At 36.8% G+C, this 20,768-nt stretch overlaps 1 protein-coding gene across 2 annotated transcripts in view; it reads left to right on the forward strand.

Moving 5' to 3' along the window:
- The window catches only part of TSNAXIP1 (translin associated factor X interacting protein 1), a 1,644,878-nt gene extending 1,626,912 nt beyond the window's left edge, over positions 1 to 17,966 (forward strand). For both annotated transcript variants that reach the window (XM_044081465.1, XM_044081466.1), the window contains one exon: positions 17,445 to 17,966. In XM_044081465.1, coding sequence (XP_043937400.1) covers positions 17,445 to 17,652 — 208 coding nt within the window. In that variant the 3' untranslated portion in view covers positions 17,653 to 17,966. The remainder of the gene's footprint in view (positions 1 to 17,444) is intronic.
- Positions 17,967 to 20,768: the final 2,802 nt, after the last annotated feature.

Below are 20,768 nucleotides of genomic sequence, written 5' to 3' on the forward strand. Positions count from 1 at the left end.
TTGATGGCATATACATGTTCCCTCACACGTTCCCTGAGACTTCTGTTCATCTTACCTACATAAAAACACAAACATGCCTGGCAAACAGCCAGATAGACTAAATCTCTTGACTTACAATCAGCATAGAAGTCAAAATTAAAAGAATTTCCCGTATCTGGGTGTATAAAGACATTATTTCCTGACATATATGTGCATTGATGACACCCTCTACAGGGAAATGTACCCTTCCTATTTGATATAGTCACTCCCTTGTCATTGTCCTCATAACAAAGTAACCTCTTCAGAGATTTCATATTCCTATAACTGAACCTAGGTTTATTGCCTACTATTTCAGAAATAGTATCATCAGTAGTAAGGATACTCCAGTTCTTATTTATAATATCCTTTATCTTCATATTCTTATTGGAATAAGGAATTATAATCCTATTAATAGCTGTATGATGTCCTCTGTTAACTTCAGCGGTATCACAGCCTTGGTGTCTATATAAATATGGTTTGCCCTTGCCTCTCCTCATCAAGTCGGTATTACTATAGATGTTTTCTACTTCTTTCTCATTATAACCTTTTGCTAAGAGATTGCCGACTAGCATCCCCTGTTTACAATTAAAAACCTCATCTTCTGTAGTCAAACTAGAGACTCGCAGGGTCTGGCTCTTTACTATATTACCATAAATATGTTGTGGATGCATGCTACTACGATGTAGAATACCATTCCTCCAACAAGATTTCCTGTATATTTCTGAATTTACCACCCCATTTCTCTTTGATATCTGTACATCTAGGAAATCAATCACATCATTAGAGCATTTATGTTCAACACTCAAGAAATTTGTCGTACCATTTATATATTCAATGAATTCAGTTAACCCATCCATAGTCCCATCCCATACAAAAAACACATCGTCCACAAAATGCCTGTAGAACTTGATGTTGTTAGCATAGTTCATGTGGGATGTGACATATGTATTCTCCCAGTATGCCAACACAAGGTTGGCATACGAGTTGGCACAAGGGGTGCCCATTGCAACCCCTTTTCTTTGTTGGTAATAGTTGTCATTATACATGAATACATTATTATTAAGTACCAAATCAAGTAGCATACTGATTTTTAATAACCAGATCCCTGTGCACTCCTTTCTCGATAAGGTATAACCTTAGATATTCCATCCCTACATCATTAGGTATGGTAGTAAACAAAGATACCACATCTATTGTGACCAACAACTCATCATCAGTTGTATTGTGTGCAGAAAGATATGCACCATAATCCTCCAAAAAACTGTTGTGTATCCTTAAGTATAGTTGTGTCATTAACTATCGGTCTAAGATGTTTCTCAATATATATGGATGCCGGCTCCATAAGCCACCCCCCACCAGAAACAATGGGTCTCATTGGTGGGCAGACCAAAGTTTTGTGGATCTTGGGGAGTCCTCTAAATGAAGGAACCAATGGTGAATCAACCAACAAATATTTATATAGTTCATCATCTATCACACCACACAATAATAAGTCATATAATTCTGCATGCACATTCTTAATTAATCTATCTAATGATAAATTATTGAGCATAGAATATGTGTTAACATCATTTAGCATGTTCTTCATAGTATTGGAGTACATAACGTAGTCTAAAACCACAATTGCACCCCCCTTATCTGCCTGTCTAATCACAATATTATCATTGTCCTGTAGCCCTTTAATAGATGTAAATTCATCAAAGGACAAGTTATAAAACTCAGATCTAGTACGAGACTGATACAGTTCAAAGATATCACGTTCACATGCCCTATCAAATGCCTCAAGCAGAGGATGAGATAGAGGTATATAAGTAGAGGGCTTCCTAAACACATTACCACTTATAGCATTATTGTTACCAAACTGCATTCTTAAACTCACACCTCTAACAAAATTCTTAATGTCCAGTAAAACATCAATAATGTCAGCAGATCTTGAGGGTATAAACGATAAACCAGGATTTAGTAAAGACAACTCAATGTTGGTTAAAGTATAACTAGATAAATTAACCACTAAGTTTTGGTAGTTGGTTTCTGGATTTTCCTCTGAAAATCGTACCTGCCTTCCGATGTCTTCCGTTTCCTGGTGTTTACCTGTGGCAACCATGACAATCTGTCCTGTTGTCATATTGGTAAAGGGAACAAAACTGTGGAATTCAGATTACGCTTATCGCTGGAAGATGTATTCACTGCTGTTTTGTCGTCGGATGTACAAGGAATATCCTTGTGCAAAGGCTCCATCGCTGATGCAGTTGCTGCCAAATCCAAAACATTGGAAAGGCCCTCACCTCTATAACACTCCCCTCTATCTTCCATTGAAATGATACTGATGGTCTTAGGGCGCACAGATGGTGCATTACGTGATGACATAGCAGCAGTGGGAGTGTTCAGTCCTCCAGAACTCGTGTATGCTGCAGCTTCAGTGTTGTTAACACGAGCATTAGCTTGATTGCTAGTGTGTCTAGAGGTACGCTCTCTCGGCCATGAAAAGACCTGGCCGATATGAAAATCAGTGAAGTCACGCTCTAACTTCTTTTTCTTTTCCAATAGCTGTTTATTATCTAAAATTGATAGCCGGAGAGTCATATCAGCTATAAAAGACTCTTTCTCCTCGGCAGTCATACAGTTTCTAAGATCAGCATCCATTGACAAGATATCTTGTATTAGACATGTCTCTGTAAGCCCATATTGTTCAATTAATATATTAATATAGCCAAAACTGACATCCAAATTCAATTGTTGCTATTTGGTCAACAAGTCAGGATAGGCGGTACCAAACGTGGGCATCTTGAGAACTCTCAGTCCTCTCGGTATCACCTTAAATGTTAAACATGCCTCCATATGCTGTCGTTGCCATTGTACAATTCTTAATCTTTGTAAGGTATTCTCAAGTTTACGTGTAAGTTGAATGACTTCTATATTTCTATCAATACTCACAGTGTTCTGGCCATCTCTGGTTAATTCCTGTGAAGTAAACTTAAGGAGAGGATTCACAGTCATTTTTAAAAATCCTCTCAATGGACAGTTGGTATTCACCTCACTATCAAGTAGTTCAGCCATGTCCCAGGAACCGAAAGAAACCAAGTATCAGAGAAAACACAACAAACAGTCCTGGATAAGGAGCCCTCTCAGATCCAATATCAAAAGTGTTGATTAATTTAGCTTTCTCCTTTGCATATATATTGCACTGTATCAGATCTCTTTTTCTTTCAAATGTCCATACTTCTTTTTATACCTTTCAAAAGTCTCTAGCATTTGTTCTTTATGTTTTTGTACTTCTTCAGTTGCTTCTTTTTCTAAACAGCCCAAGGTTTCTTGGTCTATATAATGCTTTTCATAAATGCGTTGTATTAATGAACACAGATTTTTATTTGAAGCTTGACAGTTTTTCTTGTGGAAGTATGTTTCTTTCCTCTAATTTCTCTCTTAATCTTTTTGTATATTTTCTGTCTGGAAATTCTGGGCTTCTTGCATAGGCCAGTATATTGTCTGTATGTCTCTTTTTTGGCCTATCAGTTTTTGTAATTTTTGTGGAGTGCTTCATCCTTCTGCAATGGGGGGGGGGGGCATCCTCCCCCTGGGCCTGGCCTAGCCCCATTGTAGGAATGTTTCTGTGTCTTGAGGATTCTACACTGTCATTTCTTCCAGTTCTGGCACCAGTGTGCCTACCACGATTGGGTACTTTTTTATCCTGGGTCTTGTGCACCCAGCTATATTTTTTTATTTTTTAACCTGCTTCTGTCTATGATATATGCAATATAAAATACAGTCGATATATCAGTATCGTCTTGGTGAGATTTTGTGAAAAACATGGTCCACCTCGTGAAGGTACTTACCAAGACTTGAGGATTAATTCAATTCCAGCAATACTGCTCTGCTTTGTTTGCTGACTTATCATCTCTCCATTTGGATCTTCCTTTATGGGATCTCAACTACGTCCTGGAAAAACTGACCTTACCACCCTATGAACCTGCTACTCAGTCTGATCTGAAGCTCTTAATGTGGAAAACTGCTTTACTTATTGCTCTGACAAGCACTCATGGTGGGACAACCTTACTTTATTTTTCACAGGGATAGGGTTGTGTTATGCACTAATCCCTATTTCATGCTAAAAGTAGTCTCAGAATCATACCTTGAATATGCACCAGCAGCTCATGTACTATCCTGGCATAACAAGGACATCAGAAAGGCTTTTTTTCCTATGAAGGGGGAAAGAAGGGTCAAGCTGTCTCTATGCAAATCATTGCATGCTGGTTGTCCTCTGGTATTATTTTTTGTTACACACACCATGGCAAAACAAATCCAGGCAAGGTAAAGGCACATTCCACCAGGACATTTTCCTCTTCTGTGGCACATTGGAATGGTGTGGACTGTAGAAGTATTTCAGCAACTTGGTCCCCTGTCCATATCTTTGTGAAGCACTACAGACTGGATTGCCCCTTCTAGATCCAGAGCAGGCTTTGCTAGAACCATTCTCCAGAGGTTCTTGAACCCTTATCCTTCCTCCTCCCTCCTCCCATGTTGGGTAAGCTTTGTGAATCTACATGCCAGTAAGGCAGTGTGTTTGTTGAACATAGTACAGTTGCTTAAGTCCTACTTACCTGTAACAGTAGGTGTTCATAGAACACACTGCCTTACTGGCACAGTACTCACCCATTATTCTATTCGAATAGACATAGTTAGCTGTTTGGGTTGCTATTGACTGCTGTTCCATGGTCTTTATTTTTGTGTGTATGTGTGTGTGGGGGTAGTTTGTTTTTGTCGGCATTGGAACAGTAGGTTAAACCAAGAAAGAGTCCAAACCACTAACACAGAACAGGATACGCCAACTTCTCAAGGATGGTTTGCACCAAAATGTACAAAAAATTGTTTATTTTAAACAAAGATTAAAACGTATTACACAACCAATACTGTGAAACACTACACAGCGTTTTTCGTTCCAAAAATGCTGGAACTTCATCAGACAACAACCAGCGTTATTACAGGCTTATTTAAAGAGGCAAGTGAACAATAAATTAATTGCCATCAATTAAGTCAGTAATTAGAAGCAGAAATTAGAACTTCTTAGTTACAGTCTAGCTTAAATATTCTATTGTTCAATTTCTAAGCGGTTGAATATGTGTTTATACTTTCTAAAAGCAACAATTGTTTGTAACCTAATCATCCATAAAAACTAAAATACTAAAAATACTAAAAAGACAGTGACTATATTAACTAACCACTTCCTTGTAAATTTTAATTGTGTCAAGTTAATAACCATGTAAATAATTCTATCTAATATTCCTAATGTTATTACAAGTTGTCCTCGTCACAAAAATAATAAAATATTACTACCCAATATTAGTTTAGAACCTTAACCAGTTTGTATGTGTATGTATTTACTTGTATATTTTAGGCAATATAGCTGGTTTATCCTAAAGCATGCAGGTTACAAATATTTTATAAATGCATTTGGGTTCCCAATGCCATTTTACTATTATTCTTAATGATTACCTCAAAAGGTTCTTTAATTTTAAAATGCAAGCAATTGTACAAGCTTCATTAATTCCTGGCTCCCTACATGCTGCTAGCCTTAATTGCCATGCTAGTTCTTTTTTCTCTAATTCCAATTTTAGATAAAGTTCATTAACAAATTTATTTGCTTCGCTGTGTTTAGCAATACCATCAATGGCCATGAATGTGAAGAAATGCCCAATGTTAGTATCACAATGTCTAGCAAATGCATTCACATCTTTTTTCTTTTTTGCTATTGCATAGACATGTTCATAAATTCTGTCCTTCAAACGTCTGTCCATTTTTCCTACATAAAATGACGGACATTGTTTGCATTGAGCTAGATAAACCACTCCCTTGGACATGCATGAAAAGCATCCCCTCACATCATACCTCACTGACCTAATGGTGAATGAATTTGATGTATCTAGTACTTTGCAGTACTTGCAAGCACCACATTTCTTTGTCCCTCTATTTGCTTTCTCTTTCATGTTGTGTGATTTTGTTTCAAGTAGTTGCTTCAAATTTGTGCCCCTTTTGTATGTTATTACTGGGTCGAAGTTTAGAATACTGGAGATATTTTTATCTATTGATAAATAACTCCAGTACTTCCTCACTATCCTACCTATAGTTTGTGCTTCTGGGCAATATGTAAAGGTAAATGCTATTCTAAAGGCGTTTTGATTGTTAGTTTCACTAGTTGGACTAACCAATTGCTGACTAATATTTAAGTTAGTCTGCGCACTTACATTTACAATTTCTATGTCGATGTTTAATCCACTATCTAGGTTGTCATTCTCTGAAGTCAGTAATGGTTTATAAAAACCTTTGTTCCTTTTCTCCTTAACTTCCTGAAAGATGTTGTTTAAAAATGTTTCTGGGTACTCTCTCCTTTGAAACATATAATATAATAGAATACATTCATCTTCAAAATCTTCCTGTAGAGTTGACATTCTTGCCGCCCTCACAAGTTGGCCTTTAACCACTGCCTTTTTCTGGTGAAGGGGATGCATACTAGTGAAATGCAAAAAATTGTTTGAATAAGTTGCTTTCCTAAAGATTTTGGATATGTATGACGACCTATACTTCTTTAGATCCACATCTAAAAAATTAATCTTGCTTGCCTGAAAGTTAAAGGTAAAGGCTAAAAATGATGTAGTTGTATTTAAAAACTCCACAAAATGTTCAGCTTAATTTTTGTTCCCTTTAAATAAAATAAAGATGTCGTCAAGAAACCTTCTGTACAAATGTATTTGTTTAAACCATTCACTCTTAAAAATAAAGTTGGTCTCCCAGTGGGCCAAGACCAAATTTGCGAAACTTGACCCCACGGGTGACCCCATGGCCACTCCAATTTTTTGTACAAACAATCTATCTTCAAAGGTCACAAAGTTGTTTTTTAAGATGACATCCAATAGTTGTTCTATCAATAAAGCTTCATTAGTGTTTGCCCCCTTTGACCTAATGTAGTCCACTACCCATTCGATACCCAGTTCGTGGGGTATACAAGAGTAAAGATTTACAATGTCTACTGTTAAAAAGTTTATGCTCTCATCAAATTCTACCATTTGAAGTTGTTGAAGTAAGGCCCACGAATCTTTCAGAATTTGGTCTTCTCGATTAACATATTTCTTCAAAAGGTTGTCCACTAACTTAGCACAAGAATATGTTATGGACTGCCATGCATCTACTAAGGCCCTAAACGGAGGGTTAGTCATGCTCTTGTGCAGCTTTGGAATTCCAAAAATCTTTGGGATTCTTGGTGCTAGCATTGACAAATAAGTGTGTTGCTCCAAAGTAATAAGGCCATCAGTAAATAAATCACTGATAAACATCCTAATTCTGCTATATGCTTGGTTCAATTCGTTTCTACTGATAGGAGCGTAAGTGTCACTCTCTAATAGTTTTAACATAGTGTTAGAATAATCTTCCTTGTAGAACACCACTAGCCCCCCTCCCTTGTCAGGTTTCATAAATCTGAGTGACAAGTTTCTTAACAACTCTAACAGAGATTTCTCTTCCAAGGACAGCTTAGGTAAATTTTTGTTAGTATGTTTTAACATGTCCCTAAATTCATTTTCACATAAAAATTCAAACATGTTTAGGGTACTATTCTGTGGTGGATTGAAAGTACTAGTTATTCTTAAACTATTTTCAATTGAGGAATTCTTCCCAAGCAATATGTTTAAATTTAGTTTACGTAAAAATAGTTTAAAATCAATTAATAATTCTACAATGTTACACTTTTTTTTACTGCAAAGTACTAGATACATCAAATTCATTCACCATTAGGTCAGTGAGGTATGATGTGAGGGGATGCTTTTCATGCATGTCCAAGGGAGTGGTTTATCTAGCTCAATGCAAACAATGTCCGTCATTTTATGTAGGAAAAATGGACAGACGTTTGAAGGACAGAATTTATGAACATGTCTATGCAATAGCAAAAAAGAAAAAAGATGTGAATGCATTGGCTAGACATTGTGATACTAACATTGGGCATTTCTTCACATTCATGGCCATTGATGGTATTGCTAAACACAGCGAAGCAAATAAATTTGTTAATGAACTTTATCTAAAATTGAAATTAGAGAAAAAAGAACTAGCATGGCAATTAAGGCTAGCAGCATGTAGGGAGCCAGGAATTAATGAAGCTTGTACAATTGCTTGCATTTTAAAATTAAAGAACCTTTTGAGGTAATCATTAAGAATAATAGTAAAATGGCATTGGGAACCCAAATGCATTTATAAAATATTTGTAACCTGCATGCTTTAGGATAAACCAGCTATATTGCCTAAAATATACAAGTAAATACATACACATACAAACTGGTTAAGGTTCTAAACTAATATTGGGTAGTAATATTTTATTATTTTTGTGACGAGGACAACTTGTAATAACATTAGGAATATTAGATAGAATTATTTACATGGTTATTAACTTGACACAATTAAAATTTACAAGGAAGTGGTTAGTTAATATAGTCACTGTCTTTTTAGTATTTTTAGTATTTTAGTTTTTATGGATGATTAGGTTACAAACAATTGTTGCTTTTAGAAAGTATAAACACATATTCAACCGCTTAGAAATTGAACAATAGAATATTTAAGCTAGACTGTAACTAAGAAGTTCTAATTTCTGCTTCTAATTACTGACTTAATTGATGGCAATTCATTTATTGTTCACTTGCCTCTTTAAATAAGCCTGTAATAATGCTGGTTGTTGTCTGATGAAGTTCTAGCATTTTTGGAACGAAAAACGCTGTGTAGTGTTTCACAGTATTGGTTGTGTAATACGTTTTAATCTTTGTTTAAAATAAACAATTTTTTGTACATTTTGGTGCAAACCATCCTTGAGAAGTTGGCGTATCCTGTTCTGTGTTATTGGAACAGTAGGTGTTTGCAAAGCTTGTGTTTCCATCTTCTATTCCTGCTGGACCCCAGAAAACTGAAAGGGTCCTGTCTGTGGGTTTGTAAGGCAGTCCCTATGCTACCAGATGATTGGTTGATCACACGTACAGACAGGCAGTGGGAGGGACTCTGAGCTTCAGTAGTCTGCCAGAGAGAGAGTAGCACAGCACTAATACCCATAAGCCAATAAGCGGTATGTTCTACAAATACTACACTGTAGCACAACCTTGCAAAAAACAGGCAGCAGTAAAAAAACATTCACTGATATCAGTGCTCTACTCAACTGCATCCCTTCCTTCAACTTTGCTATTAGACTTGTATATATAGAGTCATAGATTGTTAGTAGGCTAGTGACCTGGGGGGACTTTCTAAGAACAGCCAAGTATTCCCAAAAGAATAATGATGTCCTGTATCCGAATATGACACTGAAGGCCAAGCATTTATAAGCTACCTCTGTCCATAAGGGATATAGGTGCCAGGCCCGGTGTAAATTTCCTATTCCCCATCCAATGGTTTAGGTTGCACTTAAACTGTTTAATAGACTAACTCAGCTTCCCATGGATGGGAAACCTGTTCCGTAGGAGGGGCAGTCACTGAGACCCATATCTGTCTCCCCAGCATGTTCTTTATAAGTTACAAACAAAATTCAGATCCCTAGATCTTGTATTTTTGGTAATCTTTGAGTTTTGAATATACAGGAAATTCATACATGTGGGGTTTGCAGATGCCTTGTAAGCCAGGCAGAAATCACATCCTCAGCAATCTATAGGACACTGAGTAGAGAGAAAGGACTTTAAGGCTGTCTGCATAAGGCAGGTTTGTTAGCCTTGTATTTTTGTAAGGAACCTCTGATCATATATCTGGCCAGGTATATACCAAAGGAAACATTGTACTCTATGATTGGTCTGATAAGGGCGGAGTATAGTGGAATAGTGACCTCTTCGGACCTAGAGGCCATGCCCTTACTTAAAAGTCCACAGCATAAAAGGATTTCCTCACCACTGTGGCCACATGATGGTTGAAGGTAAGGCAAATGGATACACGCATACCCAGATTCCTGACCACTGGGTTGACTCTTAAAGGGGTGTTATCAACATGGTAATTAGCCAGGATGATTGACTTCCCAAAGGGTACAATTATACATTTCTTAGCAATGAATTTAAGACCATGACTTTGGCACCATTTTTTAGACAGAGATAGACCTTCTTGATGAATGCTAGTGTCTACAGTGGAGTCTATTATAACTCCCAGTTTGCAATCATCTGCAAACTCAGTCAGACAGAAACATTCAGAATTTGCTTCCATTTCAGAGAAATAGTTGCCAAAAAGGAGCGGGGCCAATACCGAGCCCTGGAGGTCTCCACTAGTAACTGGCCTCTTGGTGGAGGTGGCCTCACCTATTTTGACCTTCTGGGTCCTATCAGTGAGCCAATTAGCTATCCAGTGGGTGATAAAAGGGTTCATATCTAAATCAGTAAAGTTGTCTACAATGCCTGAGTGGGGTATTTTATCAAAAGCCTTGGCCAGGTGTAGGTAAGCTGTGTGCACAGTCTTACCTTCATCCAGTGCTTTGGTGACCCTGTCAAAAAAGTCCACCAGATTTAACAGGCACTACATCCCTTAAACAAAGCCAAACTGTGATGGATTCAGTGTTTGCAGGTTACCTATGTCCTCATTTATCATGTCCATGATGATTCTTTCCATAGCCTTACATATAAGGCTGGTAAGACTTATGGGCCTATAGTTACCAGTATCAGTTGTTGGATCTCCTTTGTGGACGGGAATGACTGAAGCCATCTTACAAATCTTGAGCACAAAACCTGACTGAAGGCTCCAGTTGAAAATTGATTCAAGTGGACCACAGGGTCTTGTTTCATCCCATTTATTAAACATCCCAGGATGTTATCAGGGCCCATTGATCCAATTTTGTATGCAAGTTGATCTGAGTTCAGGAATCAAACATTTGTCTAGCTTTTTCCCATTTTTATTGCCTCATCTCAATTTATCATGTGCTCACAAAATCTCAGTTCTTTCTTCTTTTTTCTAAAAAATGCTGATGACATTCTCTCCTGTGTTTTTCTTTCTATATATAACATGACCCACTGGTGTTTTTCTGTTGCATGGCTTTGTAGTTCATAGGTTCATAGATGGTTACTGGGCTATTGACCTGAAGGTCTTTATAAGCTTAGCCTTGTGTGCTCAATGTAATACTAGAGAAACCCAATATAAAAGATCTTGCCTAAACTCATGATCTTGGTTAGCAATGACTGTCCTTATCTAGGAGGGTCACATGTGAAATCCCCAGCAGGAATTTATGGTTTCCCATCCAGGCTACTCCTTAAACAGGGTCATAGAGCGTCTTTGGTTGATGTGAACTGGTAGCTTATTCCAAAGGAGTTGCAACCTCTAAGAGACATACCTGTTTCTGCAGCAGGTCCTATTTATGTTGCAGGCCAGGTTAAGGTCCCAGGAGTGGTGACCCTTGTCCCATTTGACTTGTGGATGTGTAGCATTTCCAATAGGTTTGGATCTGAGATCACTCTGCAGGCCAGGCACAAGTCTGCTCTAAGTAGTCTGTATGCTACTGAGTACAGTGGCAGTTACTTCAGTCTGTCAATGTATGACATGTGCCAGAGACCATGAATTTTCTTGGTTAGAAATGTCTAAGGTCTCTCAAGTTGCTGCATCTGCCTGGTAAGGTACATACTAAAGGGAGCATTCTACTCAATTACTGGCCTGATGAGGGTCGAGTACTGGAGTGTTATGACCTCTTTTGCTCTTGAGGCAATGCCTTTGCTAATGAAGTGTGCTTTGTAGAATGCTTTCCTTACCACAGCAGACACCTGGTGGTCAAAGTTTAGGCTACAGTCAATTTGCATTCCCAAGTCTCTCACTACTGAGTTGTCACTTAGGGTATTGTTATTTATATGATAGTCTGCAGGGATATAATTTTTACCAGAGGGTGATAATGCATTTTTTGCACTTAGTTTGAGTCAATGGCTTTCAAACTAATCATTGGTTTGTGCAAGTTCCTCTTGAAGTATATTGACATCACTTGGGTTTTCAGTGGCTGCACCTAATTTGCAGTCATCAGCAAACTTAGTCAGCTACAGCCCCTCTCTTTTGGCCTGAACTTCTGAGAAGTATATTCCAAACAACAGGAGGCCCAACATTGACCCTGTGTAACCCCACTGGTGACAGGTCTGCTGGTATTTGATCTGTCAGTGAGCCAGTTAGCAGCTCATCTGATGACATTAGGGTTAATATTCAACTGGGAGAGTTTAACAACGATGCCTGAATGAGGGATTGTGTCGAAGGTCTTGGTTAAGTCAAGGTAGGCTGTATGCACAGATTTGCCTTCATCTATTCCTCTGGTGATGATCTTGAAGAAGTCCACCTGGTTTAACAGGCATGAAATGCCTTTGACAAAACCAAACTGTGTTGGATCAAGGGTTTGGAGATCAACTCTATATTTACAAGGTCCATGATGATTTGTTCCATGGCCTTACAGATAAGACTGGTTAAGCTTATAGGTCCTCATCTCCTTTTATTATATGCTCACAAAACTTCAGTTCTTTCTTCTTTCTTCTCCAAATGCTCATGCCATTCTCTCCTGTCTCCTTCTATATATAATATAACCCACTGGAGGTACATAGTATGCCTTCGGATCTGGAAGCCCCATACCACAATGCTCCTTTGTCAGTATTAGACTTTTCACATTGCATTTATTCGTTTTTTTAATGCTAAATAAAATACTTAATTTCCTTCTTCATATTCTTCCACATCTGGTCTCATGGTTGATACATATAAGCCTGACCTACATAAAGAACCAGAGGGACCAAAAACATCTTAATCCCATACACATTATCAATGCCCATAAATGACAGTTTCTATAGTCTTATTTTACTTATAATCTTTTGAATAGTTTCATATCACAGTTCCTTAGCTGCTTGGCCAACATCCCGTTTCAGTCAGATCCTCAAGCACCTCATCCCAACAGGACCCCAAAAGAAAATGAAACTCTGTATCATGTCATGTATTGGGAGATAGGCCATTACTATAGCTTTTATTTTTTCTTGCTTTACTGCATATCCTGATATACTATTAAAATATTTTGATTTATCAAATATATTTTTTATATGATATTCTAATCTGGAAACATATAATATCATCTGCAAAAAGGTTATTTTATTGTTACCATTTCTTCAGTTATATCCAATTATGTTTGATTATCTTATGTCTCTGGCTATTGGCTCTAAATATAAAGCAAAGAGTAATGGTGAAAGTGGCATGTTCTATAAATCCATACTCATCCTGGTCTATTATTCTCCATGATAACTTTGCCATACTTTATGCCAAAATTATCTTAAACAATTTGTCATCATGATTCCAATTCAAAATAGGTCTGTATGACCTTGGATCCCAGGGCTCTTTCCTTTCCATTGGTATATCTATTTATATTGCTTCTTTCCAAAACTACATCTCTACCCAGAAAAATATTTTTAAAAAGTATTAGCCAAACTTTTATTATCTTCCACTTCTTCTACTTGCACACTTCTGTTGGAATTCTATCACTTGCGGAGGGTTTTTCCCTTTATTCGGGTTTCTCATTGCTTCTTTTATTTAAGTTTCCTTTATTTTTGATGTTAATACCTGTTTTTTTACTTCTGCTAACCAAGGAAGTTGCAATTGTCTGAAATATGTTTCCATTTCCTATGTGTTGCTCTCAACATCTACATTTTGTTGGGTTCATGTTAGAATACTGATTTACCAAAATTCTGATGTTTATAACATCAATGCCATAAAATTGAAAACACAAGTTGGTTGTGTGACATCACAGTATAACAAGAATTGGAGTTTTGCCCAATCGTGACTGAAATGCAGTCTCAAAATTGGTATATATATTTATCAGGAGTTTAGGAGGAGCTTGTCCTCCTGCAAAAAATATTTCTTTTAGTGCTGTTAAATGATTGTGCCTAATGTTTTGTGGTTTCGAGGTTTTGATTATTTGGATTTGATGTTATGAACATCAACATTTTGTTAAGTCAACATTGTAACATAGACCACATTTCTGTTTATATAATTTATTGTAATAATTTTTAATTAAGTCAGCTTCTATCCTGCCATTCTCATAATAATTGATTTTATCATCCTTTCAAAAAAAGAAAAATCATTGTTCTATGTTCATTTGTGTTTTCTAAATACACTTGTATAGGCATTCTAGGTACTTTCACTTCTTTCTAACTTGTTGTATTCTACTTATTCTTTTTCAGTTCTGTAAATTCTTTACTTTTTAAGCCTTCTAGATACCTGCTGTAGCTGTTATACCATTTCTCATTTGCTTTCATAGTGAACGCATTTCGTTCGTATCTTCAGTTTACAATTATCACAGTTCGTTGCAAAGCATTTACTGCTTAGGTTGTCTTTGCCTATTCATCTTATGCCTGTTAAGGGTCTGTGTAGGTTCTTAATCTGAATGGATGAAAAACTCAAAATAAAGCAGGATACAATCATTTAAAACACAATTTAATTTCTCTGCAAAGTTCTACGAAAAGAAGAAAATATTTATGTTAGTTTGTGTCTGCAAAAAATAAGTAATTATTCATGTAAATCCTTGTATCTCCAACCTTTAAGATTATTCCCTTCCTCCACAAAATAGAGAGAATTTCCTTCTTTAGTTGATATGTCTATAGCTTTACATATATGTCATGGCTGCTCCTCAGTCTCATATTGGGAACAATTTACTCTATATATTCTCCCTACTCTCTCATTCTCTTTATTTTAATATCATTAATGGAAAGTCCAATGCATGTACTGAGGCATTTTCTCTTGAAGTCCTTCCCTTCAGTTACTTCTGGTACTGTTGTAAACCTCAAATTGTCTCTGCATGACTTATCTTCAAGTTCAGAAAGTTTCTGAATAATTGTTTCTTGTTTTAATTGCTGTTACACCATTTTTCCTTTCATCTCCTTTTGAACGATTTTCATATGTACTATTTCCTCTGAATGTGGGGTTAATACATCATCTATTCCCTACAGCCTTCTGTTACTTGTCTGTATATATTCCATCATGGACCTATTTATCTTGAAAATCTCAGAATGTATTTGATCATTCTCTCTTGTGGTTTAAGAGATTTCTCCTTCTATTGCCATTGCCATCTGCTTTTCACAGTTCTGCTCCACCACACTGCCTTCAATCTCCCTCTGAGTTTTCACAGTTTCTTTTGCTTTACTTTAAATGTTTGTGTCAACCTTCTAGATGTTCTAGACTAGCTAGTAATTTCTATAAACAGTCTGCAGGCTTTTCAAAATTTAAACTGTTCACTGCATAGAGTTCTGTTTTAGCTGCTTAAACGGCTGCCACCATCTTGAAACCGACAACATTTATTCTTGAACTATATTTATTCTTGAACTATATAAGTAACCTTCAGTGACTCTTATTGTTTTATATGTTTTCAATACAATATCAGATGGTTTTACTTGTATGAATTTCAGTTCACTTATTACAGTGGCACTGCTACTAGGAGCAGCCTCAAAGTTCTGATTGTCTTCTTGTTTCATTTCCATCAGGAAAATGTTAATCTTCTGCATACTCAGATTATCACAATGTACTATTTTTATCAACAAGCACATCATATAATAACTTCTGTTCAGTTGCTCGAACATATACTTTTTTTAAGTTTATATTTCTTATTTCTACAGGTTTTTTTTTTTGTTTGCCCCACGCTACCATATTCTTACATTTTTTTTTTGTTTAAATTTGCATGCAGTGCCATTTGCTGTTTTGCAAAACCTGTAGCATGTACCAGTTTGCTGTTTTCTTCAGTTTTGGGAACATAACATTTGCTGTTCTGTTTTGTTCTTGTACACTGTTATATGCTACTGTGGTCTGCTTGCCTTGCAAATTGTGTACAGTTCTGTTTGTGGTTTTCCATGGCAGAGCAATAATTTTCAAATGGTAGTTTAATTTCTAATAAGCTTTATTAAATATTAACTTAATTTATATCACACATAATCCTGTTGTCCAATGTTTGTTGCAGTTTCTCCACAACACTTCGAGGACAGTGTTATTAAGCCACTGACTTAGTAAAAGACCTACTAAGCCTTATATCATCAGGTTTAACAACAAAACTAATTTTAACAAGCCAGTCAGTTGCACTAAGGCTTTATCACTGAATGTTTCAGGACACCTCCCACTGAACTATAGGTTTCAGCTGTACTCACACATAGCTCTCTATCATAACTCTCACTTACAATAAAAAAAATGTTTTAATATGTGTACGATTTATCACACATCAGGAACTAACTTTCATATCGGACACAGTCTGAGTACCCACAATTCCTGTTTTCTACTTTACCTTTCTTCTCCTTCAAGTTTCTTGCAAATGTTAGCATTTTTATAAGCTTTAGAAATATCAGTACCGACATCCAAATTTTAGGTTTGACATACAATCCAATATCACTGCAAATGTCTTTCGATTTCTAGGGTTAAGAGTTGCCACAGTGGATCAGCGGTCCGCAGATTGATTCACAGTGGAATTTTTACACTGAGTTGCCAGCCCAGCTTCCAGCTTTCACAGAAGCAAACATACACGCATGCACCTACCTGCATGCCTTTAAAACTCAGTCAACTGCAGGGAAGACATGCAGACTCTGCAGAGAAGGTGCTCCAACCGAGGATCGAACTGGAGAACCTCTTGCTGTAAGGCGACAACACTAACTGCTGCACCACCGCAGCCAACCTACAATCCAGTTCAATACCACTAATGGTCCAAAATCTTTATTAAATCATTCATAGGAGCACCAGCAACATGAACAGCTGAGAATATAGGAGAGCAGTTTCACTAAACTAGAAAATGAAATGGAGTGATCTGGTTTCAGCTAGTTTGAGCTAGCAATAAACACTGCAACATTTAAACCTTTATTACCATTTAATGGCATATCATATGTAAAAATGAGTCACTATACTCTCTTCCTGGTTACTGTTGAATACTCTGCAATAATCTAGTGATATATTTTTCAGCCACTTAAAGGGAAATTACTTTTTATATTATATTTTATTGTTAATCATGCTTTAGACATTTTCTTCTCCCCTGCTCTGTAAAAATTCCTGAGGGAGACAGCCTTAGCTTATTTCAGATATCTCAACTTCACAGCATCTGTGCACTAAGATGGCTGAGCTTCACACACTGTATTCCATCAGTCAATGGTGAGGTGTCTGCAGTATTCTTTGTACAAGTCTCATATTCCTTTCATTCGGGAAATAATAGACATCACTATTACAACAAACTAAAATGGAACATAGTCTTCGGAGGACTATAGTAAGTTTCGATTCAGCACCATGTCATAGTGTCCAAAACAATGCCACATGGTTACTGAGAATGAACGAATGTCAGACAGATGTGATGTAACACATTAATCTGTAAACTGCAGTGTTTAAAAGCACTTTACCTGTTAAATAATAATGATACATTAATTACTGTCCATTTGGAAAATGAATAACATTTCTTTTATATTTCTAATCAACAGGGAATTAAAAGTAGGTGATCTACGAGAAGCTTTTCATTCAACTGATCCATCCATGGATAAACAAACACTGGAGAGCTACTTGTGCTATGCATTCCAAACTCCAAAGGAAAGCTTGGAACATGCCAGCCCTAGAGATATCAACACTGTATTTCAGCGACTTCTGGCAATGGATGTCAAAAGACAAGGGCCTAGTCAAATGGAAAATTAAATCCCTCAGAATACACCTTACTATTAAATTTGGATACTTCAGTATTGTTTTCCTAACATTGTCTGATCCACATATTAATTGTATTCTGCTCTGTTTAGCAAAAAAAAATATTAAAATGCACTGGACAAGTACAGTGTGGTATGAACATATATCTGTAGAACTTTTTTGATAATTACTTTACTTCTCCAGTATACAATAGTAAGTAAATCATGTCAACAAAGAAATTGCAGCTGTCGGTTTAGTCTGGGTGGTTAAAATAACAAACTATGTGCCAATTTTGTATGTGCAATAAAAGACTTAAGGTTTGATTCTCACAATGTCTGCTTGCAAACTCTGTGGTTTTGAGTTAATCTTTTAACCTCCACAGCTATGATAGTTCATCTCAGAAAAATAGCTACATGTACTTAAATCTTGCCAGGTTATCAAATCATAATCCATAAAGTTTGCCAGCAATCAGGACTCAGTTTGTGATTTTGTGTAACAGGAAAAAGAATGAACTGAAACAGTTTATCTTAACTTCTGTAACACTAAACTGCAAGGAACAACCGTATTTGTTGCCATGGCATAAACTTCTAACTTGTAAGAAAAGGCACAAACATCAACAGAGATTCCACATGTACTGAAGATCCTTGAAGCATGATATCTTCTGTAGTGTGGTATCAAGATAAGGCAGCTCAGGCACTTTATCCATTAAACATTTTTGTTTTTAACAAAAGGAAAAGCAACAATTCAGAGGAACAAACTCTTCTTCTAGGCATGAAACAAAAACAACATAAAATCCTCAGTCTCGTAAAAGTTTAGGTTTTGTCCAACCAAACAAATTCAGATCTGGCTAGGTTCTTAAGAAGAATATTTCCATATTCTTTCACTCTCCTTCAGGTTATCTCTTTTCTTCCACAGCACACTTCCCAGAACCATTGTTCCACACACAAAACTCCCACTGTAGTAAGAAGCCAACTTCTCTGACCTCTGCGGTCATAGCCATCCTTATTATACATTAAATTATTCAGGTCTGTTGCCAGCACTGTTTAAAGGAATTTCTGCCTACTACAAATACATACCTGTCTTTTACTGAAGAACACATTTTTATATAACAGTATTTACAAGACATAATTTTAACTGGTCTGTATCAGAAGACCGACAGCTAAAAACACTGAACACCCTTACCTCAACACTGCTTCACAGAAAGCAGGAAATGTTGAATGGCTAAAACAAAATCACTGGGCCATTGTTGGGATTTTGCCGTTTCCTCCACTGTAGTGTGATCTCGGACTAGGTATATTTAAGTAGGGAGGTGTGGTGGGCAGAACCCCCCAACTTTATTTTGTTTGTTTTCTTTTTTTATTGGCCCAGCGACCTTTTTCCCTGGGGAAAAAAAAAATCGCTGTTCTGGCCGTTCCACATTTCCTGGTTTTGGTGAAGCTGTGTCGAGGTAAGGGTGTTCAGTGTTTTTAGCTGTTGATGTCATGATATTGACCCAATTTTAACACATATCATATACTGTTTACAATTTTATTTACGCAAAATCAATTTTTGAGAATCCTAGAACAAGCTCCAATATGCTATGCTACTGTGAGTGTGTGTGTATTTGACACATAAAGATAACATATTGTCAGTTTTATCTTCAGCGATTTTCAATGGTGCATATTGCATTCAACACTAGTTTTGATTTATAAGATGGTACTTGTTTAGTCCTGAAATAATAAAGGGCTTTAACTCACTGCTTTTATATGTTTTAACCGAGTGTATAGCAGAAATACTTGGTGTGTGGGTGTCTTTACCATTCAAGGAGTAGGGTCTGGTATATGATGAGTGAGTAAAACCTTCTGACTCAGCAAAGATGCAGAGCACTTGGTGTGCTGAATGGGTAGAATCTAGAAAATAGATGGAATCTTAGGTGTTGGAAGAAAGACAGACGCTTGTTGGTTGTTCGGATGTAGTATATTTGATTGCATTAGTATTGCACTGCAAACACTTAACTTACAGTGACTAAAACAGCTATATATGTAATTATTGTATTTTGATTGTTCAGTGTGTTTATACTGTTGGTTATTTGAGTTGGGTTTGAATTTTGGGTGTAGGGCTGGAGAACGTTTTAATCTGATTTTTATTTTGAGCTGCAGGTGCAGTGATACTACTTAGAATTTCACTTCAGAATTTGCATATAGAGAGTAGGGGACAGTTTTTCATTATGGTGGTGTTTATCTCCACAACTATGCAACCATAGAATACTATATATATATATATATATATATATATATACACATATATGTATGTATGTATATATATATATATATATATATATATATACACACACACACACACATACATATGTGTTGTATGCGCATATGACCTCTGCATCATCCTATGGCCTTCCTACCCAGTGCCCATATCTATGCCAGGTCTACCAGCTACCACAATCCCCTGGACTTTCTGTAATTTGGCTGGGGACAGTCATAGAACTTACGAATGTCCTGGAGGTCTTGGCCTTTCCCATATTATTAGTCTTTTTTTCATTGTGCCCTACCCACCACTCCTCCCTCCCAATGCAGTAGTGTGGTGAAATTCAAAGGATGGGTGTGCAGCATATCGTCTCACCTCCACAGCAGTTCAGCCATGCCCACCACCCTTACCTGTCTTTGAACTATGTCTCCTCAATTCAATATCCCAGCTTGCTAAAGGGGTCGCCACAGGAATGTCCATGTAACACTCATCTCTCCCCCTGCATCTCTTTTTGTCACTTCAGCCACTAATTAATCCTGGATCAATTGGGCTGTAGTCAGGGTTTTCTCTCTCCCATCAGAGCTGCCTAACAGAACTAGTATATTTCAGTGTGGGGATGCAGGGGACTTGCTGATATGTAAAACATTTACTTCATTTTTGATAAATAGCATTTGTAGTGCATCAATATTTATTTAACAATGTTGTAAGATGTGATGTTTGAGTATGAAATGTCTGTACATGGATCTGAGAAACACAAGTTAGACACACAAACCAGACATTGATCAGGTCTGAAATCTCTTATTTTAGATTGGAAAATACTTTAACTCTCAGCCATATCATCTCCCACAGTTAATACTGGAGACATTACTAATGAGCCAGAAAGGAGAATATGC

This window comes from Protopterus annectens, chromosome 8.part0 (assembly GCF_019279795.1).
Source record: "Protopterus annectens isolate FY-2018-M chromosome 8.part0, PAN1.0, whole genome shotgun sequence".
Lineage (NCBI taxonomy): Eukaryota > Metazoa > Chordata > Ceratodontiformes > Protopteridae > Protopterus > Protopterus annectens.